The sequence below is a fragment of the Salmo salar genome, chromosome 19 (genome assembly GCF_965601325.2).
Source record: "Salmo salar chromosome 19, fSalSal1, whole genome shotgun sequence".
NCBI lineage: Eukaryota > Metazoa > Chordata > Actinopteri > Salmoniformes > Salmonidae > Salmo > Salmo salar.
Window position 1 is genome coordinate 32,318,503 of NC_138309.1, and position 26,211 is coordinate 32,344,713.

General features: G+C 42.4%; 1 protein-coding gene across 2 annotated transcripts; it reads left to right on the forward strand.

Annotated features, from left to right (window-relative positions):
- Positions 1–14,484: 14,484 nt before the first annotated feature.
- Positions 14,485–25,197, forward strand: LOC100380569 (inositol(myo)-1(or 4)-monophosphatase 1). Of its 2 annotated transcripts, none has more exons than NM_001173854.1 (9): positions 14,485–14,527; positions 14,939–15,013; positions 20,801–20,934; positions 21,279–21,383; positions 21,670–21,715; positions 21,845–21,953; positions 22,361–22,469; positions 22,719–22,870; positions 23,113–25,197. In NM_001173854.1, exons 2-9 carry the CDS (start codon positions 14,951–14,953, stop codon positions 23,229–23,231), a joined length of 837 nt encoding a protein of 278 aa, NP_001167325.1. In that variant the 5' UTR covers positions 14,485–14,527; positions 14,939–14,950; the 3' UTR covers positions 23,232–25,197. The 2 variants fall into 2 exon arrangements, with proteins under 2 accessions (NP_001167325.1, XP_082821627.1); XM_082965501.1 differs by lacking the exon at positions 14,485–14,527 and adding an exon at positions 18,487–18,532 and having other exon boundaries at positions 14,956–15,013; positions 23,113–23,519.
- Positions 25,198–26,211: the final 1,014 nt, after the last annotated feature.

Genomic DNA, 26,211 nt, shown 5'->3' on the forward strand with positions numbered 1-26,211 from the left:
GTCTGTGGTGCAACGTGGCGTTGGTGGATGGAGCGAGACATGATGTCCCAGATGTGCTCAATTGGATTCAGGTCTGGGGAACGGGCGGGCCAGTCCATAGCATCAATGCCTTCCTCTTGCAGGAACTGCTGACACACTCCAGCCACATGAGGTCTAGCATTGTCTTGCATTAGGAGGAACCCAGGGCCAACCGCACCAGCATATGGTCTCACAAGGGGTCTGAGGATCTCATCTCGGTACTTAATGGCAGTCAGGCTACCTCTGGCGAGCACATGGAGGGCTGTGCGGCCCCCCAAAGAAATGCCACCCCACACCATGCCTGACCCACCGCCAAACCGGTCATGCTGGAGGATGTTGCAGGCAGCAGAACGTTCTCCACGGCGTCTCCAGACTGTCACGTCTGTCACATGTGCTCAGTGTGAACCTGCTTTCATCTGTGAAGAGCACAGGGCGCCAGTGGCGAATTTGCCAATTTTGGTGTTCTCTGGCAAATGCCAAACGTCCTGCACGGTGTTGGGATGTAAGCACAACCCCCACCTGTGGACATCGGGCCCTCATACCACCCTCATGGAGTCTGTTTCTGACCGTTTGAGCAGACACATGCATATTTGTAGCCTGCTGGAGGTCATTTTGCAGGGCTCTGGCAGTGCTCCTCCTGCTTCTCCTTGCACAAAGGCAGAGGTAGTGGTCCTGCTGCTGGGTTGTTGCCCTCCTACGGCCTCCTCCACGTCTCCTGATGTACGGGCCTGTCTCCTGGTAGTGCCTCCATGATCTGGACACTACGCTGACAGACACAGCAAACCTTCTTGCCACAGCTCGCATTGATGTGCCATCCTGGATGAGCTGCACTACCTGAGCCACTTGTGTGGGTTGTAGACTCCGTCTCATGCTACCACTAGAGTGAAAGCACCGCCAGCATTCAAAAGTGACCAAAACATTAGCCAGGAAGCATAGGAACTGAGAAGTGGTCTGTGGTTACCACCTGCAGAACCACTCCTTTATTGGGGGTGTCTTGCTAATTGCCTATAATTTCCACATGTTGTCTATTCCATTTGCACAACAGCATGTGAAATGTATTGTCAATCAGTGTTGCTTCCTAAGTGGACAGTTTGATTTCACAGAAGTGTGATTGACTTGGAGTTACATTGTGTTGTTTAAGTGTTCCCTTTATTTTTTTGAGCAGTATATTTCACTGTGACCTGCTCTTCACTGTCAAGCTGTGATACAGGCTGTTGCTGAGTGTGTGGTGGTGAGGGCTGGGTGTGTTGAGCGAGCACGACAGGTATTGGCTGAGGCAAGTGATCGAGAGGAGAGAACAGCAGGCGCACACATTGTGACAACTTTTTACCAGTTGTAGGTAGGCTATTTAGATTGTCATTATGGTGACAGCTATTTCCAAACCTATTCCCATAAAACCTATTAATACTCTGGAACTGATGCACATCAAGAAATAAGGGACACAAAAAGCACTACAAAACGACTTCGGGCGCACTAGAGCGCATGATATTATAAGTCAAAAGTTTGGACACACCTAATCATTCAAGGGGTTTTCTTTAGTTTTACATCGTAGAATAATAGTGAAGACATCAACATTATGAAATAACACATATAGAATCATGTAGAAATCAAAATAGTGTTAAACAAATTCTTCAAAGTAGCCACTCTTTGCCTTGACAGCTTTGCACACTCTTGGTATTCTCACAACCAGCTTCAAGAGGTAGGTACCTGGAATGTGTTTCAATTAACAGGTGTGCCTTGTGGAATTTATTTCCTTCCTAATGCGTTTGAGCCAATCAGTTGTGTTGTGACAAGGTAGGGGTGGTATACAGAAGATAGCCCTATTTTGTAAAAGACCAAGTCCATATTATGGCAAGAACAGCTTTAAAAAAAATTTAACTAGGCAAGTCATTTAAGAACAAATTCTTATTTACAATGATGGCCTACCACGGCCGGCACTGGGCCAATTGCGCGCCGCCCTAATGGGACTCCCAATCGCAGCCGGATGTGATGCAGCCTGGATTCAAACCAGAGACTGCAGTGAAGCCTCTTGCCCTGAGATGCAGTGTCTTCGACCGCTGCGCCACTCGGGAGCCAAAAATAAGGAAAGCGAAACAACAGTCCATCATTACTTAAAGACATGAAGGTCAGTCAATCCGGAAAATTTCAAGAACTTTTCAAGTTTCTTCAAGTGCAGTCGCAAAAACCACCAAGCGTTATGCTGAGACTGGCTCTCATGAGGACCGCCACAGGAAAGGAAGAACCAGAGTTACCTCTGCTGCAGAGGATAAGGTAGAGTTACCAGCCTCAGAAATTGCAGCCAAAATAAATGCTTCACAGAGTTCAAGTAAAAGACATCTCAACATCAACTGTTCAGAGGAGACTGCGTGAATCAGGCCTTCATGGTCGAATTGATGCAAAGAAACCACTACTAAAGGAAACCAATAATAAGACGACTTGCTTGGGCAAAAAAACATGTGCAATGGACATTAGACAGGTGGAAATCTGTCCTTTGGTCTAATGAGTCCAAATTTGAGATTTTTGGTTCCAACCGCTGTGTCTTTGTGAGACGCAGAGTAGGTGAACAGATGATCTCCGCATGTGTGGTTCCCACCGTGAAGCATGGAGGTATGACGGTGTGGGGGTGCTTTGCTGGTGACACTGTCGGTGATATATACTGCTCAAAAAAATAAAGGGAACACTTAAACAACTCATCCTAGATCTGAATGAAAGAAATAATCTTATTAAATACTTTTTTCTTTACATAGTTGAATGCGCTGACAACAAAATCACACAAAAATAATCAATGGAAATCCAATTTATCAACCCATGGAGGTCTGGATTTGGAGTCACACTCAAAATTAAAGTGGAAAACCACACTACAGGCTGATCCAACTTTGATGTAATGTCCTTAAAACAAGTCAAAATGAGGCTCAGTAGTGTATGTGGCCTCCACGTGCCTGTATGTCCTCCCTACAACGCCTGGGCATGCTCCTGATGAGGTGGCGGATGGTCTCCTGAGGGATCTCCTCCCAGACCTGGACTAAAGCATCCGCCAACTCCTGGACAGTCTGTGGTGCAACTTGGCGTAGGTGGATGGAGCGAGACATGATGTCCCAGATGTGCTCAATTGGATTCAGGTCTGGGGAACGGGCGGGCCAGTCCATAGCATCAATGCCTTCCTCTTGCAGGAACTGCTGACACACTCCAGCCACATGAGGTCTAGCATTGTCTTGCATTAGGAGGAACCCAGGGCCAACCGCACCAGCATATGTGTCACAAGGGGTCTGAGGATCTCATCTCGGTACCTAATGACAGTCATGCTACCTCTGGCGAGCACATGGAGGGCTGTGTGGCCCCCCAAAGAAATGCCACCTCACACCATGACTGACCCACCGCCAAACCGGTCATGCTGGAGGATGTTGCAGGCAGCAGAACGTTCTCCACGGCGTCTCCAGACTCTGTCACGTCTGTCACATGTGCTCAGTGTGAACCTGCTTTCATCTGTGAAGAGCACAGTGCGCCAGTGGCGAATTTGCCAATCTTGATGTTCTCTGGCAAATGCCAAACATTCTGCACGGTGTTGGGCTGTAAGCACAATCCCCACCTGTGGACGTCGGGCCCTCATACCACCCTCATGGAGTCTGTTTCTGACCGTTTGAGCAGACACATGCACATTTGTGGCCTGCTGGAGGTCATTTTGCAGGGCTCTGGCAGTGCTTCTCCTGCTCCTCCTTGCACAAAGGCGGAGGTAGCGGTCCTGCTGCTGGGTTGTTGCCCTCCTACGGCCTCCTCCACGTCTCCTGATGTACTGGCCTGTCTCCTGGTAGCGCCTCCATGCTCTGGACACTACGCTGACAGACACAGCAAACCTTCTTGCCACAGCTCGCATTGATGTGCCATCCTGGATGAGCTGCACTACCTGAGCCACTTGTGTGGGTTGTAGACTCCGTCTCATGCTACCACTAGAGTGAAAGCACCGCCAGCATTCAAAAGTGACCAAAACATCAGCCAGGAAGCATAGGAACTGAGAAGTGGTCTATGGTCCCCACCTGCAGAACCACTCCTTTATTGGGGGTGTCTTGCTAATTGCCTATAATTTCCACCTGTTGTCTATTCCATTTGCACAACAGCATGTGAAATGTATTGTCAATCAGTGTTGCTTCCCAAGTGGACAGTTTGATTTCACAGAAGTGTGATTGACTTGGAGTTACATTGTGTTGTCTCTTCAGCGTCTCATCCCGTCAGCGGGATCAAAATCCAGCGAAAAATCATATCGCCAATTAGCATTAAAAAAAAAATCATAATTAAAAAAAAATAATAATAATATATATATATATATTTTTTTTATAGATACACCTCTTCTGAATCGACCCACGTCGTCCGATTTCAAAAAGGTTTTACAGGAAAAGCAAATCATTAGATCATGTTAGATGAGTCCATCGTAAAAAGCAGCAACATAGCCATTTTCCGACCAACCACTTGCATCACAAATAATCAAAAAACAGCTAAATGCAGCACTAACCTTATACAAACTTCATCAGATGACACACCTAGGACATCATGTTATACAATGCATGCATTCTTTTGTTCAATAAAGGTCATATTTATATATAAAAACAGCATTTTACATCGGCGTCTGACGTTGACTAAATAATTTCCCCTCAAATGCGTCCCGGTAAACAATGCTACAATTCCCTAAATTACTATCCGATAACGATTTTTTAAATTTATATTGTCAATCTAACATTTATAGATGAATATCTCTTGAGAACACCTGTCATACCAGATTTTAAATTAACTTTACTGGGTAATCACACTTTGCGATAAAAGGAGATGCGATACTCAGAAAATGAGCTAATATACAGAGCTCGGCGCCATCTTGGAACAATCGCATGTCACATCTCATCTTGTATAATATTGTCAATAATCGCCTACCTTTAGTTGTCTTCATCAGAAAGCACTTCCAGGAATCCCAGGTCCACAACAGATGTATTTTTGGTCGAAAAAGTCCATACTTCACGTTCCATTAGCCTGCTGTTGGTAGCGCGTCCTAGGGCTCTCTCCAAGCGCAGGGCTGAAGTTCCGGATAAAATGAGATTCTCCCGCCTGTAGGTTCGTTCAAACATGTCAAACGTTGTAAAACATTAATCTTCAGGGCCTGTAACACCAAGAGAGCCAATAAGATTCGAGGGGGATGATTTCATTGCCTTTAAAACCGTTTCCAAAGGTGGGGGTAGACATGGCCGCCGGCGTCATAATGGTGATGGCCCATCCCCTGTGACCAATTTCCAATGAGTCTCATTCACTGAGTTTCGACTGTATAAGGCTCAAACCACTGTGAAAAGACTGGCGACATCTAGTGGAAGCAATAGGAAGTGCTCACTGAACCATGGTTAACGGTGTGATTTATAGGGAAAGATGAGAAGTCGAGTCCACAATTCTGAATTCCACTTCCTGTTTCAATCGGTCTTGGGGTTTTGACTGCCATTTGAGTTCTGTTATACTCACAGACACCATTCAAACAGTTTTAGAAACTTTAGGGTGTTTTCTATCCATATATAATAAGTATATGCACGCCCTAGCTTCTGAGTTTGATTAGTAGGCCGTTGAAAATGGGAACGATTTTTTTTCAAAATGCGCTGTGGCCCTACCCTATCCTAGGGTATCCTCAAGAGGTTTTAAGTGTTCCCTTTATTTTTTTGAGCAGTGTATTTAGAATTCGAATCAAATCAAATTTTATTTGTCACATGCGCCGAATACAACAGGTGTAGACCTTACAGTGAAATGCTTACTTACTAACGATGCAGTTTTAAGAAAAATAAGTGTTAAGTAAAAAATAGATAAGTAAAAAATAAAAGTAACAAGGCACACTTAACTAGCATGGCTACCACTCTCCAGCGATACGCTGTCCCATCTGCTTTGCACTTAGTGGGATTTTCATATGTTTTTCAACAGGACAATGACCCAACACACCTCCAGGTTGTGTAAGGGCTATTTGACCAAGAAGGAAAGTGATGGAGTGCTGCATCAGATGGCCTGGCCTCCACAATCACCCGACCTCAACCTAACTGAGATGGTTTGGGATGAGTTGGACCGCAGAGTGAAGGAAAAGCAGCCAACAAGTGCTCAGCATATGTGGGAACTCCTTCAAGACTGTTGGAAAAGCATTCCAGGTGAAGCTGGTTGAAAGTATGCCAAGCTTGTGCAAAGCTGTCATCAAGGCAAAGGGTGGTTACTTTGAAGAATCTCAAATGTTAAATATATTTTGATTACTACATGATACCAATTGTTTTATTTCATAGTTTTGATGTATTCACTATTATTCTACAATGTAGAAAATAGTCTAAATAAAGAAAACCCCTTGAATGTGTAGGTGTGACCCAAACTTTTGACTGGTACTGTAAATCCGCTCAGAGATGGTTTAGACTTCATTCTAATGTTGACTGCTTAAAGAAAACGGTATCAAGCGAAGTGCTTTATGCATGCTCATGTGTTTTGTTTTGGGGGCTGCCCGAGTGGAAATTTGAAATGGAAGTTACGGAACGCCCTCGTGTGGTTATTTTTATGGGGAAAGTCCTCAATGAAACTGACATTAGGCTAAATGTGGAGAATTATACACTTGCCTTTGTTGGCCATCAAGTAGCCATTTAAAGTATATGCAATTCTAGGCTACCATTCGATACAATAAATATGTTGAAATTACGATATCACTGGAGTCATTGCAAATCAATTTGTGCCACTTGTGTAGCCTACCTGGAGATCGAAAACCAATTCAATAAATAACTTCAGTTTATAGTTGTTGTAGCCTTGTGTTATTAAGAATGCATTAGATTGACGGTTACGGTAGTTACCGTCTTAGGCACGCATTGCGTCGTGCTTAAGAACAGCCCTTAACTGTGGTATATTGGTCATATACACCATACCCCCTGGTGCCTTATTGCTTAATCATAGCAGTCAAACTAGTTAAATCAACATCCATTGATGGAAAATAATCTGGCGAGTTTAATAAAGACAAATTATATTTTCTCGTCACATATTCAAATTCCTTTATTATGCCATGTCATACCTTGCAATGATTATTCTTTTGAGGAAACCCAAATTTAGCTTCTAAAGTCTTTACTATGATATTCCTTCTTAATTGGCTAGATAACGTTATGGAAAAAAAATAAATATAGATATGGCAACTCCTCTCTTCCTGTTAAAATTTTTTTTTTCAGGCCTTTTGGTAGGTTTTGGGTGCTTATTCGGCTAGACATTTTAGCTTGAATTGGGAACTCTGGTGAGCAGTGCTTGACGTGGACTGAAATAGTACTCGACTTGGGCAGGAGCTTACCGGAGCGCAGTACCAGCACCTAAAATTTCCGACTGCTTGAGCTCCTGTTCCTCTAATAGGAAATTAGCTCAAAAGTATTGTGGAGCTCCAGCACCTAAATATAAATTGTACCGGCACCCAAAATGCGTACTATTTCAGTCCACGTCAAGCACTGCTCACCAGGGTTCCCAAGTCAAGCTAACATTTCTAGCCCAATAAGTACTCAAAACCTACCCAAAAGGCCTGAAAACTTTTTTTTTAGAGCAAGAGAGGAGTTGCCATATCTATATATATATTTTCCCCATAACGTTATGTTAAAGTTGCGTCAATTCAATTCTGGTATCAGAACAAAATAGTCAGCACATAGTAACTTCTGATTTATTTGTTCTTTAATTAATGCAAACACGTGTGTGGTAAATAGGTGGTTCGTATATATACGGTCTCTCTGTGACACCTCGCAGGGCAGACAGAGAAGAGAGCGACACATCCTATTGTTCTCTCTTATATACTCTGACAGAGATAGTTCCCGCTCAATGCTGGCCTGTCAGAGGGAGGAGGAGCGTGGTTAAACTTGCTCCTCCTATCGTCGGCGTGCAGGCTGGTCCCAGCCTAGTGACGCACTTCCTGTCGCCGGTTGTAGTTCTTCAACAGTTGATTTATCCGTAGTTTATATACTTAATATTGTAGCATAGCTTCCCCGGTATATTATATAAGTTATGCAAACAAATAGCCAGTTCAACCCTAACAGTTATCTAGCCAATTAAGAAGGAATATCATAGTAACTTGTAACGACTTTAGAAGCTAAATTTGGGTTTCCGCAAAATAATAATCATTGCAAGCTATGACATGGTGTCATGGCCTGACCTGAGAAAGACGTTTTATTTCCTCTATTTTGGTTAGATCAGGGTGTGATGTGGGGTGGACATTCTGTGTCATGTATTTCTTTGTGTTTCTTTGTGTGATCATTCTCTAGCCAGTGAGACGGCAGATACGCCTTGTAAACAACAGCACAACTCCGAATTCATGTTTGTATTATTTTGGCCGAAATGGCACGTGCGTCCACTTATACCAGTACATTCCTAACAACCTAACCACTACACAACTTCTATTCGATAAAATAAGCCTCACGTAGCAAATTAGCAATAACATTTTTGTTGACCAAATTTGGCACTTATTGACTTCTTGGTCTTCTTTTCATGGACAGATTCCGGGGGAGTAAACCCTCTCGCTTTGCCTTTTCTAGTCTGGTATTACCCATTCTGCTGGCAGCAGATCATTATGCTGGCAGTGCAAACACAGATTTATTTTCTTCAAAATAAGAGTCACCCTGCAAAAACGCTAAGCCTGGGAATATCGATTTTTGTTGTTGTTGCACTAGTGCAGTACAACTGTGTTGCACAGCATTGCAACCACATAGGAAACAAATACAGATACAATTATTATTAATACCAGCATTCTTTTGAAAGTTTACATAAATACTGGTATTTTTAAACCAATTATGTATATTTAAGGAATTTCCCTTTAATAACATAAGCTGTGGACCACACTATCTACTATCTAGCATCTACATTATTCGTAGCCGTCTATATACCACCACAAATCGATGCTGGCACTAAAACCGCACTCAGCGAGCTGTATAAGGCCATAAGCAAACAAGAAAATGCTCATCCAGAAGCGGCGCTCCGAGTAGCTGGAGACTCATATCTCCCTCACTAGCTTTAAGCACCAGCTGTCAGAGCAGCTCACAGATCACTGCACCTGTACATAGCTCATCTGTAAACAGCCCATCTATCTACCTACCTCATCCCCATACTGTATTTATTTATCTTGCTCCTTTGCACCACAGTATCTCTACTTGCACATTCATCTTCTGCACATCTACCATCCCAGTGTTTAATTGCTATATTGTAATTACTTCGCCACCATGGCCTATTTATTGCCTTAACTTACCTCATTTGCACTCACTGTATATAGACTTTTTGTTTCCTTTTGTTCTACTGTATTATTGACTGTATGTTTTGTTTATTCCATGTGTATCTCTGTGTTGTTGTATGTGTCGAATGCTTTATCTTGGCCAGGTCGCAGCTGCAAATGAGAACTTGTTCTCAACTAGCCTACCTGGTTAAATAAAGGTGAAATAAATAAATAAAAAAGGGCTAGGCCCCTTTTTTTCTAAATTTCCGCCTGACTAACGCCCAAAGTAAACGGCCCGTTTCTCAAGCCCTGAAGCCAGGATATGCATATAATTGCTACCATTGGAAAGAAAACACTTTGAAGTTTGTAGAAATGTTAAAATAATGTAGGAGACTATAACACAATAGCTATGGTCGGAGAAAATCCAAAGAAAAACCAACCTGAGTTTTTTGGTTTGTTGAGAAGCCATGCTCTTACAATGGAAAGTATAGGGGCATACTGAATTCTAGTTCCCAGGATGCAATTCCTATTGCTTCCACAGGGTGTCAGCAGTCCATGTTCAAGGTTTCAGGCTTGTAACTTCCAAAACGAATAAGAAATATCAGTTTTAGTACAGGGACACAGTCTTGGAAATTCGTGTTTGGGCGCACCTTGAAGACAAGGCGCACCTGCTAAAATCGGTTTCCTATTGAACATACTTCTTTCCATTAGAAATATTATAGTTTGATTACATTTTAGGGTATCTGAGGAGTAAATAGAAATGTATTTTGACTTTTTGAAACAAAGTTTAGGGGTAGATTTTCTGATTATTTTCTCTGCATGTTGAACGAGTGGATTACTCAAATCGATGGTGCCAACTAAACTGACTTTTTGGGATATAAAGAAGGATTTTATCTAACAAAACGACACTACATGTTATAGCTGGGACCCTTTCGATGACAAATCAGAGCAAGATTTTCAACAAGTAAGTGAATATTTCATCGCTATTTGTGAATTTATGAAACCTGTGCCGGTGTAAAAATATTTGATCGCCATCCTCAAACAATTGCATGGCATGCTTTCGCTGTATTAGCTACTGTAAATCGGACAGTGCAGTTAGGCTAACAAGAATTTAAGCTTTCAACCGATATAAGACACTTGTATGTACATAAATGTTTAATATCCATAATTTTTATGATTATTTATTTGAATTGCGTGACCTCCAGTTTCAACGGAAGTTGTCCCGCTAGCGGGACGCCTATCCCTGAGAGGATTTATTAATCCAGGCAAACTTAAATCTGTTCCATCTAGTTTCTACCAGCATGTCACATGTGCAACAAGAAGAAAAAAGATTCTAGACCACCTTTACTCCACACACAGAGATGGATACAAAGCTATCCCTCTCCCTCCATTTGGCAAATCTGACCATATCTCTATCCTCCTGATTCCTGCTTACAAGCAAAATCTAAAGCAGGAAGTACCAGTGACTCACTCAATATGGAAGTGGTCCGATGTGGCGGATGGTACGCTACAAGACTGTTTTTCTAGCACAGACTGGATTATATTCCGTGATTCATCCAATGGCATTGGGGAGTATACCACCTCAGTCACCGGCTTCATCAATAAGTGCATTGAGGACGTCGTCCCCACAGTGACCGTACGTACATATCCCAACCAGAAGCCATGGATTACAGGCAACATCCGCACTGAGCTAAAGGCTAGAGCTGCTGCTTTCAAGGAGCAAGACACTAATCCGGACACTTATATGAAATCCCGCTATGCCCTCAGACAAACCATCAAACGGCCAAAGTGTCAATACATGACTAAGACTGAAACCTACTACACCGGCTCTTACGTTCATCGGTTGTGGCAGGGTTTGCAAACTATTATGGACTACAAAGGGAACCCAGCCGCGAGCTCCCCAGTGATGCAAGCCTGCCAGACAAGCTAAATACCTTTTTTGTTTGCTTCGAGGCAAGCAACACTGAAGCATGCATGAGAGCAACAGCTGTTCCGGACGGCTGTGTTATCACTTTCTCTAGCTCACATCTCGCCAATGTGAGCAACACCTTTAAACAGGTCAACATTCACAAGGCTGCGAGGCTAGATGAATTACCATGGCGTATACTGGCAAGTGTCTTCACTGACATTTTCAACCTCTCCCTGACCGAGTCTGTAATACCCACATGTTTTAAGCAGACCACCATAGTCCCTGTGCCAAAGAATGTGAAGGTAACCTGCCTAAATGACTACCGCCCTGTAGCACTCATGTCCGTAGCCATGAAGTGCTTTGAAAGGCTGGTCATGGCTCACATCAACACCATCATCCTGGAAACCCTAGACCATCTCCAATTCACATACCGCCCCAATAGATCCACAGATGATGCAATCTCAATCGCACTCTATACTGCCCTTTCCCACCTGGACAAAAGGAACACCTATGTGAGAATACTGTTCTTTGACTACAGCTCAGCGTTCAACACAATAGTGCCCACAAAGCTCATCACTAAGCTAAGGACCCTGGGACACCTCACTCTGCAACTGGATCCTGGACTTCCTGGCAGGCTGCCCCCAGGTGTTAAGGGTAGGCAACAACACATCTGCAATGCTGATCCTCAACACCGGTGCCCCTCAGGTGTGTGCTTAGTCCCCTCCTGTACTCCCTGTTCACCCACAACTGTGTGGCCAAGCACGACTCCCAACACCATCATTAAGTTTGCTGATGACACAACATTGGTAGGCCTGATCACCAACAACGATGAAACAGCCTATAGGGAGGAGGTCAAAGATCTGTCAGTGCGGTGCCAGGCCAAAAACCTCTCCCTCAATGTGAGCAAGACAAAGGAGATGATCGTGGACTATAGGAAAAGGAGGGCAGAACAGCCCCCCCATTTACATCGACAGGGCTGAAGTGGAGCGGGTCGAGAGTTTCAAGTTCCTTGGTGTCCACATTCCCAACAAACTATCATGGTGTAAGCACACCAAGACAGTCGTGGAGAGGGCACGACAACACCTTTTCCCCCTCAGGAGACTGAAACGATTTGGTATAGGTCCCCAGATCCTCAAAAAGTTATACAGCTCCACCATCGAGAATATCCTGACCGGTTGCATCACCGGCTGGTATGGCAACTGCTCGGTATCTGACCATAAGGTGCTACAGAGGGTAGTGCGTACGGCCCAATACATCTGTGGGGCCAAGCTTCCTGTAATCCAGGACCTATATACCAGGCGGTGTCAGAAGAAGGCCCAAAAAATTGTCAAAGACTCCAGTCACCCAAGTCATAGTATAGGAGTGCCAAATCTAGGTCCAAAAATCTCCTTAACAGCTTCTACCCCCAAGAAATGAGACTACTGAACAATTAATCAAATGGCCACCCGGACTATTTATGATAAAGAGACTGACTGAGTTTCAGAAGAAAGGTCTTTGTTTCTGGCCATTTTGAGCCTGTAATCGAACCCACAAAAGCTGACGCTCCAGATACTCAACTAGTCTAAAGAGGGCCAGTTTTATTGCTTCTTTAATTAGAACAACAGTTTTCAGCTGTGCTAACAGAATTGCAAAATGGTTTTCTTTCTAATGATCAATTAGCCTTTTAAATGATAAACTTGGATTAGTTAACACAACGTGCCATTGGAACACAGGTTTGATGGTAGCTGATAATGGGCCTCTGTACGCCTATGCAGATATTCCATTAAAAATCAGCCGTGTCCAGCTACAATAGTCATTTACAACATTAGCAATGTCTACACTGTATTTCTGATCAAGTTGAGGTTATTTTAATGGGCACATTTTTGGGCTTTTCTTTCAAAAACAAGGACATTTCTAAGTGACCCCAAACTTTTGAACGGCAGTGTATATTACTGTAATTACTCAATAGAATTGGTATAATTAAACTAGATCTCTTCTGGTGGGCAACAGGTCTAATGCCGTGTTCATATGCTATCGGAAACTCGGAACCTCCAAGTTAAAATGAGTGTAAGTTATTTGCGTAGAGCTTCCGATTGGTTGATTCTGATAGTGGGAAACTGGGATCATCTTAGTACAACGAGTTAGAAAATTAGAAATGTCATTGTTTCCAAGTTCCGACTGGCATGTGAACGCAACATTATACGTAATGCTGTTACCACCTTACTTTGCTCCCTCCATATGCAATATACTGTAGATCATCGGAGGTTGTTGGCACCTTAATTGGGAAGGATGGGCTTGTGGTAATGGCTGGAATGGAATAGGTGGAATGCTATCAAACACAACACAGTATTCCATGTGTTTCATTCCATTTACTCCGTTCCAGCCATTATGAACCGTTCTCCCCTCAGCAACCTCCACTGCTGTATATGGGATACTTATTGTGTTGTAGAGAAAAAAAATGACTACCATCTCATATAAACTGGGGTGGAAAATACTCAGTAGGGTCTCTACTAACCTAACATGGTTACTTTTTGAGGGGGACTGTGTCACATGGCCTGCTGCATTTTTTTCTTTCTCACTCTGCCCTGGAGGCAGAGCTGAGCGATTTCCACTAGATGGGGAAGCTGCAAAGTCAAAATGGGCTTCTTTGTAAAAATTTATGAAAACAGAAATTAGCTTAATTTAAGGTTAGCAGTGTGGTTAAGGTTAGGTTTCAAATCAGTTAGGGTTAGGGTGCTAGCTAGTGACCACTCAGCAGAGCTGCCACCAGGGCAAGATTCATGTCAATAAATGCCAACATGCCTGGGGTGGAAAAATCCTCAGTTGGGTCTTTTGAGTGGGATTGTGTCACACTGCCTGCTGCTGGCCCTTTTTACAGCCCTCCATAGCCCACAATGCAATACACTGTAATACATATTGGGTTGTTGACATACTTTTTTTTCTAACTGTCTCAGCTAAGTGGGTTTGGGAAATACTCAGTAGGATCTTTACTAACCAAATATGTTTCGTTTTTGAGGGGGACTGTGTTGCATGGCCTGCTGCTGGTTTTTCTCTGCCCCCTATTTGGTTAGTAGAGACCCTACTCAGTATTTCCCATCCCACTTAGCTGATACAGGTAGTAAAGTTTTTTTCTCGACATCCCAATATTCTCAACATACCAGTGTCAACATTGTATTTTTTTAAACATATGTTTAAATCCGTTTTCATAAATTACTAATTGCCTTTCTTGATGCCAAAATAAAAGCGGCCAATAATAAAATGTCAATATCCTTTTAATCAGCTAATGATATTACAACGGAATTCAAATGCGGGCTTTTATTCTGAAGGTTTTGTCATTGCAATAGGAAAATGATGTCATAATTTGTGCCGCTGGCAGAATAGTAGTGCAGAGGATAGAAAAGGGAAACAATACAGTAAGTTTCGGTTTTCAAAAACGGTCTTTGCTGGCAAATCGATTATTGTTACAATTTATAGGGCGGTTATCTGGTCACTAGCTAGCTGTTGTGTATCCTTGCTGATTTTTCTAGTGATCAATGCCGGGAAGACCTCATAGCCTGTCAGCTGGCTAGCTAACGTTAGCTTGGTTATGTGTAACATTTTCGACGTTGATTATTTATTTTTCTATTTAGCTAGAATAATTTGTTAACCTCTTGCAAATTATTCTCCAATGCTGGGTTTCCGAAAAGCATCGTAGTACTAATATAATCTTTTGTCCATTTAGTTTCAATGGAATTAATATGATTTTAGTGCTACTATGCTTTTGGGAAATCCAGCTCCGGTTTTAATATAATTCTCCTATTGGGTGTTGTTACTTGTTTGTTTAGGTTGTCGTCATCATGGCAGACCCTTGGAAAGAGTGCATGGACCACTGCCTTGAGGTGACCAAAGAGGCTGGGAAGGTGAGAAAACAACATTATACCCTACTAGCTAGGTTACAGTGAATCATTTTACATTATGTCAGGGATCATCAACTAGATTCAGCCGCGGGACGATTTTTTTCTTGAGCGGATAGTCAGGGGGCCGGAACATAATTACAAATTTGTAGACTGCAAATTGACCGCAAGATACCGAAACAGATAGAATATTATACTAAATAATAATAATTTCAAAACTCGCTTACATTTGTACACGATCACATAAAGTGCTTTCAGAAAGTATTCATACCCCTTGACTTATTCCACATGTTGTTGTGTTACAGCCTGAATTTAAAATGGATTAAATATACATTTTTAATCACCCATCTACACACAATACAATAGTGAAAACATATTTTTTAGAAATTTTTGCAAATGTATTGAATATGATATACAGAAATAACTCATTTACATAAGTATTCAGACCACTGAGTCAATACTTTGTAGAAGCACTTTTGGCAATGATTACAACTGAGTCTTTATGGGTAAATCTCTAAGCTTTCCACACCTGGATTGTGCAATATTTACCCATTTAGTTTTTTTCAAAATTCTTCAAGCTCTGTAAAATTGGTTGTTGATCATTGCTACACAACCATTTGCAGGTCTTCCCATAGATGTTCAAGTAGTTTCAATGTGTTTTTTAGTTATGTGTTTTTGTTGGATTAGGCCTCAAACATAACACTTTGTACATTTTGTACAGTATTACTTGTGTGCCTTGTTGCAAACAGGATGCATGTTTTGGAATATTTGTATTCTGTACAGGCTTCCTTCTTTTCACTCTGTCAATTAGGTTAGTATTGTGGAGTAACTACAATGTTGTTGATCCATCCTCCGTTTCCTCCTATCACAGACATTAAAGTCACCATTGGCCTAATGGTGAAATCCCTGTGTGGTTTCCTTCTTCTCCGGCAACTGAGTTAAGAAGGACACCCGTATCTTTGTAGTGACTGGGTGTATTGATACAACATCCAAAGTCGAATTAATAACTTCACCATGCTCAAAGGGATATTCAATGTCTGCATTATTTGTACACATCTACCAGTAGGTGCCCTACTTTGCAAGGCAATGGAAAATCTCCCTGGTCTTTGTGGTTGAATCTGTGTTTGAAATTCACTTGTCGACTGAGGGGCCTTGCAGATAATTGTATATGTCGGGTAAAGAGACGAGGTAGTCATTCAAAAATCATGTTAAACACGATTATTGCACACAGTGACTCCATACACGTCTTTACTCCTGAACTTATTTAGGCTTGCTGTAAAGCGGTTGAATACTTATTGACTCAAGACTTTTCAGCTTTTCATTTTTAATTAATTTGTAAATATTTCAAAAAATATAATTTCACTATGACATTATGGGGTATTATGTGAAGGCCAGTGACCAAAGAAAATCTATATTTAATCCATTTTAAATTCAGACTGTAACACAACAAAATGTGAAAAAGTCAAGGGGTGTGAATATTTTCTGAAGGCACTATCGCTCTATTATGCATGGGAATACTTTGGAACAGATGTCCTAAATTAAAATCACTTGGAGCTGATTTGCTGGTTTTTACAGTCTTTATGTACAAGAATTTCAATGTTCTTTATTTTTTATTTTTTTGCCTAGAAAACTTGGGGGGCCAAATAAAATCACCCGCGGACCAAATTCAGCCCGTGGGCCGCCAGTTGGGAACCTGCCTTATGGTCAATCACTGCCTTGTAGTCTATCATAGTGGGCTATCATACTCTCATCAGGGTGCTGTGCTTATATAAACCATTATAATGAAAATGAAACAGTGATCTGTCATCGCCCAAGTGGGTGCTACAAATTGGTGGTGGAAGAGGTGAGCACCGACTCTACTGTATGTATAGTTGAAGTCGGAAGTTTACATACACCTTAGCCAAATACATTTAAACTCAGTTTTTCACAATTCCTGACATTTAATCCTACAAAAAATACCCTGTCTTAGGTCAGTTAGGATCACCACTTTATTATAAGAATGTGAAATGTCAGAATAATAGTAGAGAGAATGACTTATTTCAGCTTTTATTTCTTCACATTCCCAGTGGGTCAGACGTTTACATACACTCAATTAGTATTTGGTAGCATTGCCTTTAAATTGTTTGACTTGGGTCAAACGTTTCAGGTAGCCTTCCACAAGCTTCCCACAATAAGTTGGGTGAATTTTGGCCCATTCCTTCTGACAGAGCTGGTGTCAGGTTTGTAGGCCTCCTTGCTCGCACACAGTTTTTCAGTTCTGCCCACACATTTTCTATAGGATTGAGGTCAGGGGTTTGTGATGGCCACTCCAATACCTTGACTTTGTTGTCCTTAAGCCATTTTGCCACAACTTTGGAAGTATGCTTGGGGTCATTGTCCATTTGGAAGACCCATTTGCGACCAAGCTTTAACTTCCTGACTGATGTCTATTTTGTGAAGTGCACCAGTCCCTCCTGCAGCAAAGCACCCCCACAACATGATGCTGCCACCCCCATGCTCCACAGTTGGGATGGTGTTCTTCGGCTTGCAAGCCTCCCCCTTTTTCCTCCAAACATAACAATGGTCATTATGGCCAAACAGTTCTATTTTTGTTTCATCAGACCAGAGGACATTTCTCCAAAAAGTACGATCTTTGTCCCCATGTGCAGTTGCAAACCGTAGTCTGGCCTTTTTATGGCGGTTTTGGAGCAGTGGCTTCTTCCTTGCTGAGCGGCCTGTCAGGTTATGTCGATATAGGACTCGTTTTACTGTGGATATAGATACCTTTGTACCTGTTTCCTCCAGCATCTTCACAAGGTCCTTTGCTGTTGTTCTGGGATTGATTTGTACTTTTTTTTGTACCAAAGTAAGTTCATCTCTAGGAGACAGAATGCGTCTCCTCTTGATCGGTATGACGGCTGCGTGGTCCCATGGTGTTTTTACTTGCGTACTATTGTTTGTACAGATGAACTTGGTACCTTCAGGCGTTTGGAAATTGCTCCCAAGGATGAACCAGACATGTGGAGGTCTACAATTTTTTTCTGAGGTCTTGGCTGATTTCTTTTGATTTTCCCATGATGTCAAGCAAAGAGGCACTGAGTTTGAAGGTAGGCCTTGAAATGCATCCACAGGTACACCTCCAATTGACTCAAATGATGTCAATTAGCATATCAGAAGCTTCTAAAGCCATGACATCATTTTCCAAGCTGTTTAAAGGCACAGTCACCTTAATGTATGTAAACGTCTGACCCACTGGAATTGTGATACAGTGAATTATAAGTGAAATAATCTGTCTGTAACCAATTGTTGGAAAGATTACTTGTTTCATGCACGAAGTAGATGTCCTAACTGACTTGCCAAAACTATAGTTTGTTAACAAGACATTTGTGGAGTGGTTGAAAAACGAGTTGTAATGACTCCAACCTAAGTGTATGTAAACTTCTGACTTCAACTGCAGGTGGAACAACGTTATATAAATCCAATCTGTTTTTTTCACGCAGACTGGGATATGTTCCGGGTAGCCTCAGAGAATAATATGTGTATCCGGTGAGTGAGTTTATCAGGAAGTGTATAGGAGATGTTATACCCACTGTGACTATTAATACCTACCCTAACCAGAAACAGTGGATACATGGCGGCATTCGCGCAAAACTGAAAGCGCGAACCATCGCATTTGTAGCTCAGTTGGTAGAGCATGATGTTTGCAACGCCAGGGTTGTGGGTTCGTTTCCCACAGGGGGCCAGTACGTAAAGAAAAAAAATGTATGAAATGAAAATGAAATGAAATATATGCATTCACTACTGTAAGTTGCTCTGGATAAGAGCGTCTGCTAAATGACTAAAATGTAAATGTAAATGTATTTAACCATGGAAAGGGGACTGGGAATATGGCCGAATACAAACAGTGTAGTTATTCACTCGGCAAGGCAATCAAACAAGCAACATGTCAGTATAGAGACAAAGTGGTATCGCAATTCAACAACGTATGTGGCAGGGTCTACAGACAATCACAGACTACAAAAGGAAAACCAGCCACGTCATGGATACCAATGTCTTGCTTCCAGACAAACTAAACACCTTCTTTGCCCGCTTTAAGGATAATACAGTGCCACCGATGCGGCCCGCTCCCAAGGACTATGCGCTCTCCGCCGTGGCCGACGTAAGACATTTAAACGTGTTAACCCTCATAAGGCTACCGGCACTGACGGCATCCCTAGCCGCGTCCTCAGAACATGCACAGACCTGCTGGCTGGTGTGTTTACGGACATATTCAATGTCTCCCTATCCCAGTCTGCTGTCTCCACATCCTTCAAGATGGCCACCATTGTTCCTGTACTCAAGAATGCAAAGGTAACTGAACTAAATGACTATCGCCTCGTTGCAGTCACTTCTGTCATCATGAAGTGCTTTGAGAGACTAGTCAAGGATCATATCAACTCCACCTTACCTGTCACCCTAGACCCACTTCAATTTGCTTACCACCCCAATAGGCCACAGACAATGCAATCGCCATCACACTGCACACTGCCCTATTCCATTTGGACAAGAGGAATACCTATGTAAGAATGCTGTTCATTGACTATAGCTCAGAATTCAACACCATAGTACCCTCCAAGCTCATCATTAAGCTTGAGGCCCTGGGTCTCAACCCTGTCTTGTGCAATTGGGTCCTGGACTTCCTAACGGGCTGCCCCCAGGTGGTGAAGGTAGGAAACATCATCGCCACTTCGCTGATCCTCAACACTGGGGCCCCACTTGGGTGCGTGCTCAGCCCCCTCCGGTACTCCCTGTTCATCCATGACTGCATGGCTATGCACGCCTCCATCTCAAGCAACAAGTCTGTAGACACACAACAGTAGTAGGCTTGATTACCAACAACCACAAGACAGCCTACAGGGAGGAGATGAGGGCACTCGGAGTGTGGTGTCAGGAAAACAATCTCTCACTCAACATCAACAAAACAAAGGAGATGAACGTGGACTTTAGGAAACAGCAAAGGGAGCACCCCCCTATCCACGAAGGGACAGTAGTGGAGAAGGTGGAAAGTTTTTAAAGTTCCTCGGCGTACACATCACAGACAAAATGAAATGGTCCACATACACAGACAGTGTGGGGAAGAAGGCGCAACAGTGCCTCTTCAACCTTAGGAGGCTGAAGAAATGTGGCTTGTCACCACAACTACCTGCCCTCCAGGACACCTACAGCACCCGATGTCACAGTTAGGCCAAAAAGATCATCAAGGACACCAACCACCCGAGCAACCGCCTGTTCACCTCGCTACCATCCAGAAGGCGAGGTCAGTACAGGTGCATCAAAGCTGGGACAGAAAGACAGAAAGCCATCAGACTGTTAAACAGCCATCACTAAGACAGAGGCTGCTGCCTACATACAGACTTGAAATCATTGGCCACTTTAATAAATGGAACACTAGTCACTTTAATAATGCCACTTTAATAATGTTTATATATCTTGCATTACTCATTTCGTATGTATATACTTTATTTTACATCATATATTGCATCTTGCCTATGCCGCTCTGTCATATATTTATGTATTCTTATTCCATTCCTTTACTTAGATTTGTGTGTATTAGGTAGTTGTTGTGGAATTGTTAGATTACTTGTTAGATATTGCTGCACTGTCGGAACTAGAAACACAAGCATTTCGCTACACTCGCAGTAACATCTGCTAACCATGTGTATGTTACCAATAAGATTTGATTCAAACAATTATTGTTATTATTATCCTCCCTATTTAATCCCTCATGAAACTAGCTGGCTGACATTCTCTCTCTTTCTCATCTCTCTCTGTCAGATGATCCGAGAAGCGTTGCAGAATGACATCTCCATCATGCAGAAGAGCTCTCCTGTGGACCTGGTCACTGAGACCGACCAGAAGGTGGAGCAGCTCATCATCTCCTCCATCAAGGAGAAGTTCCCCACACACAGGTACAGTAGCTCACTGCAGGGCTTTAAAGCCTGAACCACCACTCACCATCATTTGCTGCTTTCGAGAGTCTATTTCTTTACATTGTTCCCAGCAGACATGGGTCAAATGCATAACTAAAATGCTTGAAATTGATTTAGCTTGCGTGGTATAATGGAACCCAATTCATTAGTCCCAAAAGTGCACATTTTGCCCACCTTGCACGCAGGTCAAGCTAAATCAAGTACACCTCAATTATTTGCATTTGATCCAGGTCTGGTTCCTAAGTGCCTGAAAGGTGTCGTACTGTGCTTCTGTCTCTGATATTCATTATCCACCATCTTCTCTTGAATTCTTCTTTCACCAGTTTTATAGGTGAAGAGTCTGTAGCGGCGGGAGCAACCAGCAAACTAACTGATAATCCCACCTGGATCATCGACCCCATTGATGGGACCACCAACTTTGTCCACAGGTGCTGCACAATGTTACAGTTCTGTATTGCAAACATGCCCCATTATATTGCCTAACATATGATGAAAGCATCTAATGTCCTCATAACCAAAGAAGCTATAGCCCCCTACATCAATAGTCTTTTTTTTTGGCATAGGTAGCTTCATATTAAAATTGCTATTTTTAACCAGATTTTTTCCTGGAGTGACCTCAAGGGTTTTAATAGAAATTGATTTTTATGTGCTTAGTTCCTCTAGGAGTTCACTTATTTAATACCTTAACACATTTTCTCTTTTCTTTTACCTCAGATTCCCCTTTGTCTCTATGTCGATTGGTTTTGCTGTGAAGAAAGAGGTAAAGGTTGTCTGTGTTTGGCAACGTCATGAGATTTATAAGACAGTAATAACTGAGTAGCAGGAACTCAGCAGGTTTTGACTTTGCATTTTAAGTCAACCTTCTCTCTATGCTATGTCTTTGACTCAGATAGAGTTTGGCATTGTCTACAGCTGCCAAGAGGGCAAGATGTACACAGCACGGAAGGGGAAAGGGTCATTCTGTAATGGAGAACCCATCAAAGTGTCTGGGCAGGAAGGTATGTTGTACAGCCTTGTCTGTCTGGCTGAGCCAATTGAGATAATATCAACTAGGTAGAGTCATTCACCAAGCACCAAACATCAGGGCTGGTATTCATAAAGCATTCTAGAGTAGGAGTGCTGATCTAAGGTCTGGTCCCCCCGTCCATGTAATCTTCGTTATTATGATCTAAAAGGTCAGTTAAACTGATCCTACATCATCATTTCTCTTAATTTGAGCGTTGTGCCTTCAAAATGGTCTGTCATATCAGCTATTAGGAATCAATTGATCATGATAACACTAGGAAGATATACAGATTAATTGTATCTCATTTTATTGTATGAGAATTAGCTTGGTTAGCGTTATGCTAGTTTGTTGTGTAATGGATTCAATGAGTAGTCATAACTCATGACACTCTCTGTGTAGACATCACCAAGTCCTTGGTCCTGACAGAGATGGGCTTTAAGAAAGATCCAGAGCACTTCAAAACCATGATGGGCAACATCGAGACAATCCTCACCATCCCTGTACACGGGTAAACATTACTTCCCACACTCTCTGTTTAAACATCTCAATATTGTGAGCTTGTAATGCATCAAACATTAATAAGGCCACAGAAAGAGAGATGTTTTAATATAATAATATATACCATTTAGCAGACGTTTTTATCCAACGCGACTTACAGTAGTGCAAGTGCCATGCTCTACCCATTGAGCCACACGTGATGATATTTGACAGTGGTTTAGATATGTATGTGGCAAACAAGCAAATGTTGCTCCCGTAGCATCCGCTCGCCGGGCAGTGCGGCAGTCAACATGTGCCTGGTGGCGTGCGGAGCGGCTGATGCCTACTACCACATGGGCATCCACTGCTGGGACATGGCTGGAGGAGCTGCCATCATTAGAGAGGCTGGGGGTGTCATCATGGACATCTCAGGTGATTCACTGTGCACTGCAGCGATGCTACCTACTGTACATAGTTGTAACCAGGATGTGGCGGGCTTCTGAAGAAGTGGTGTGGATTGTAGATGTTACATGATCACGGCCTCCAAGTCATGAGTAAATTCTTTTATTGATCTTATTATTTATATTTTCACCATCTTAAAGTTCTCAATGAGGTTAAAATGAGTACTGGGCACTTGCTATAACATGGATCTATTCTATTGTTGTCCTACCCAGGAGGCCCATTTGACCTGATGTCCAGGAGGCTGATCATTGCCAGCAGCAGAACCATCGCAGAGCGCATCTCCCAGGTGATAAAAGCATTCCCCGTAGGAAGGGACGACATCGAGGGATAGAGTACCATCACACACACACACATGCACGCACAGAGGGACTGACAGATGGCTGCAGGTGCATGCACACCCAGCAGGAAGTCCCCAGCAGAACACACATACACACGTTTAGATGAGTCAGGTCAAGATCCTCTCTGCGCCTTAATTGTTAAACTGGTGGTATTAACCTTTCTCTGAATGCACCTCAGTGGATTTGCGAAAACATATCAATGAAGACCAACTTTATTCATTTAATTGACTGTTTGCCCCTCAAGGGCTTTGACTTGCATCTCATTTTTGGGGGGCATTTAAGTGAGAACAGGATTAGGAAATGTGGTCATTGTAGACCGACATTTTCTGTCTCAATCATACACCACATGGCCAAAGGTATGTGGACACACCTTCAAATTTGTGGATTTGTTTATTTTAGCAACACTCATTGCTGACAAGTGTTTAAAATCAAGCACACAGCCATGCAATCTCCATAGACAAACATTGGCAGTAAAATGGCCTTACTGAAGAGCTCAGTGACTTTCAACGTGGCACTGTCATAGGATGCTATCTTTCCAATAAGTTAGTTTGTCAGATTTCTACTCTACTAGAGCTGCCCCGGTCAACTGTAGTTGGAAACGTCTAGGAGCAACAACGGCTCAGCCGCGAAGTGGTAGGCCACACAAGCTCACAGAACAGGACCGCTGGGTGCTGAAGCGCATAGCGCGTTCAAATCATCTGTCTTCAGTTGCAACACTCACTACCGAGTTCCAAACTGCCTCTGGAAGCAACTTCAGCACAAGAACTGTTCGTCAGGGGAGCTTCATGAAATGGGTTTTCATGGCAGAGCAGCCGCAACACCAGCCTCAGATCACCATGCGCAATGCCAAGCGTCGGCTAGAGTGGTGTAAAGCTCGCCGCCATTGGACTATGGAGTAGTGGAAATGTGTTCTCTGGAGTGATGAATCACGCTTCACCATCTGTCAATCCGATGGGCGAATCTGGGTTTGGCGGATGCCAGGAGAACGCTACCTGCCCCAATGCCTTATGCCAACTGTAAAGTTTGGTGGAAGAGGAATAATGGTCTGTGTCTGTTTTTCATGGTTCGGGCTAGGCCCCTTAGTTCCAGTGAATGGAAATCTTAACGCTTCCTGTTTCAGCATGACAATGCCCCCGTGCACAAAGCGGGGTCCATACAGAAATGGTTTGTCGAGATGAGTGTGGACAAACTTGACTGGCCTGCACAGAGCCCTGACATCAACCCCATTGGAAACCTTTGGGATGAATTGGAACGCAGACTGCGAATCCGGCCTAATCGCCCAACATCAGTGCATGACCTAACTAATGCTCTTGTAGCTGAATGGAAGCCACTCCCTGCTGCAATGTTCCAACATCTAGTGGAAAGCCTTCCCAGCTGAGTGGAGGCTGTTATAGCATTAAAGGGGGAACAACTCCATGTTAATGGCCATGATTTTGGAATTAAATGTTCAACGAGCAGGTTCTCCACATACTTTTGGTCATGTAGTGTAAGTTGCATATTTTAAATAACTTTATTATAACTTGAACAAATAACACGAACCTCAGCAGTATATAGCTTCCTTGACTGATTTAGAATATTGAGTTACAAAGACATCCATTGACTTTCCACAAAATATATAGGGAAATCTGTATTTATTTAGATCTGAATTGTAATTAATTATTTTCCTACTCTACTACAGTGCTAAATACTTTATATGTTATGTACTGTGAGGTATATTTATTTATTGCAGGTATTGGTATAAAATGTTAATGCTTTCACAATAACTTGTTACCCACATTTATTATTTTACAAACCTCTCATATTTTGAGTGACCATACATTGAAGCCTCACTCCAAGAGAACATACCATGTTGGGTAGCTACCTGACGTTAGCTTATAAGCCATAAAGAGTATTGCAGATATCTTACTATGAGTGTAGCTTTGTATGATTTAGTGACTAAATAAAGACATGTTTTGAGAAGTGATGTTCTGTAATGTTTTCTTAGGATGTATGAAGAGGGAAGTAAAAAAAAATAGCAAAGTCATTTCTATACTAATAATGATATTGCCACACATTTCTTTATGAATAACTGATGGGTATAGTGTTTTGTATTTTGTTCCTTATGTAGTCGCTGTTGTCTGTGCTAACAGCGAGGTGGAAAAAAGAACTCACAAGAGATGAGAATATATAGCAATAGTTAGTTATCACAGGGGAAGGCTAAGAATCACGTTGTCTGCCTGAACTGTCGCCTGATAAAACCAATTTGTTTTACAGCCAACCTGAGGATAGAAGGTCTTGATAATAAGCTCTTTGAAGTAGGTTTACATTTAATTATTTTGGAATGTTTTATCAAGGGTCAATACATTATTTTATAAAGAACATACATTCACACCAACTGTTAGTGATGTCAATCTTCTTTGTGCACAGCAAACAGGAGAGATGGGCATGTGTGTTTTGACATGCATGCAGTTGAGTTATGCAAGGTGTGGCAACGCTGTGTGTCTGAACCAGTCTAAACATGGGCCCTACTAAATGTCCTCTTGAAATAAGTACAAAACCCAGCAGCGTTGCACCTACTACCATACCCCGGTCAAAGGCACTTAAATATTTTGTTTATTCACCCTCTGAATGGCACACATACAAAATCCATGTCTCAATTGTCTCAAAGGTTAAAGAAGGCTTTTTAAGCCGTCTCCTCCCTTTCATCTACATTGATTGAAGTGGATTTAACAAGTGACATCAATAAGGGATCACCTGGATTCACCTCGTCAGTCTGTCATGGAAAGAGCAGGTGTTCTTAATGTTTCTATACTCAGTGTATATGTATTATCATAGTAATACATACCATAATTGTAAAGTGTTGTAGATTGCTTATTTACTTTAAAGGGGCAATATGCAGTTCAGCCTTCCACCTTTTTTTGTTTTCAAAAGTTAATATTTTGGGTTCTGTTGGGGTTAGACAGTTTAACTAATTTCATGGGGCATTTGTAAGTT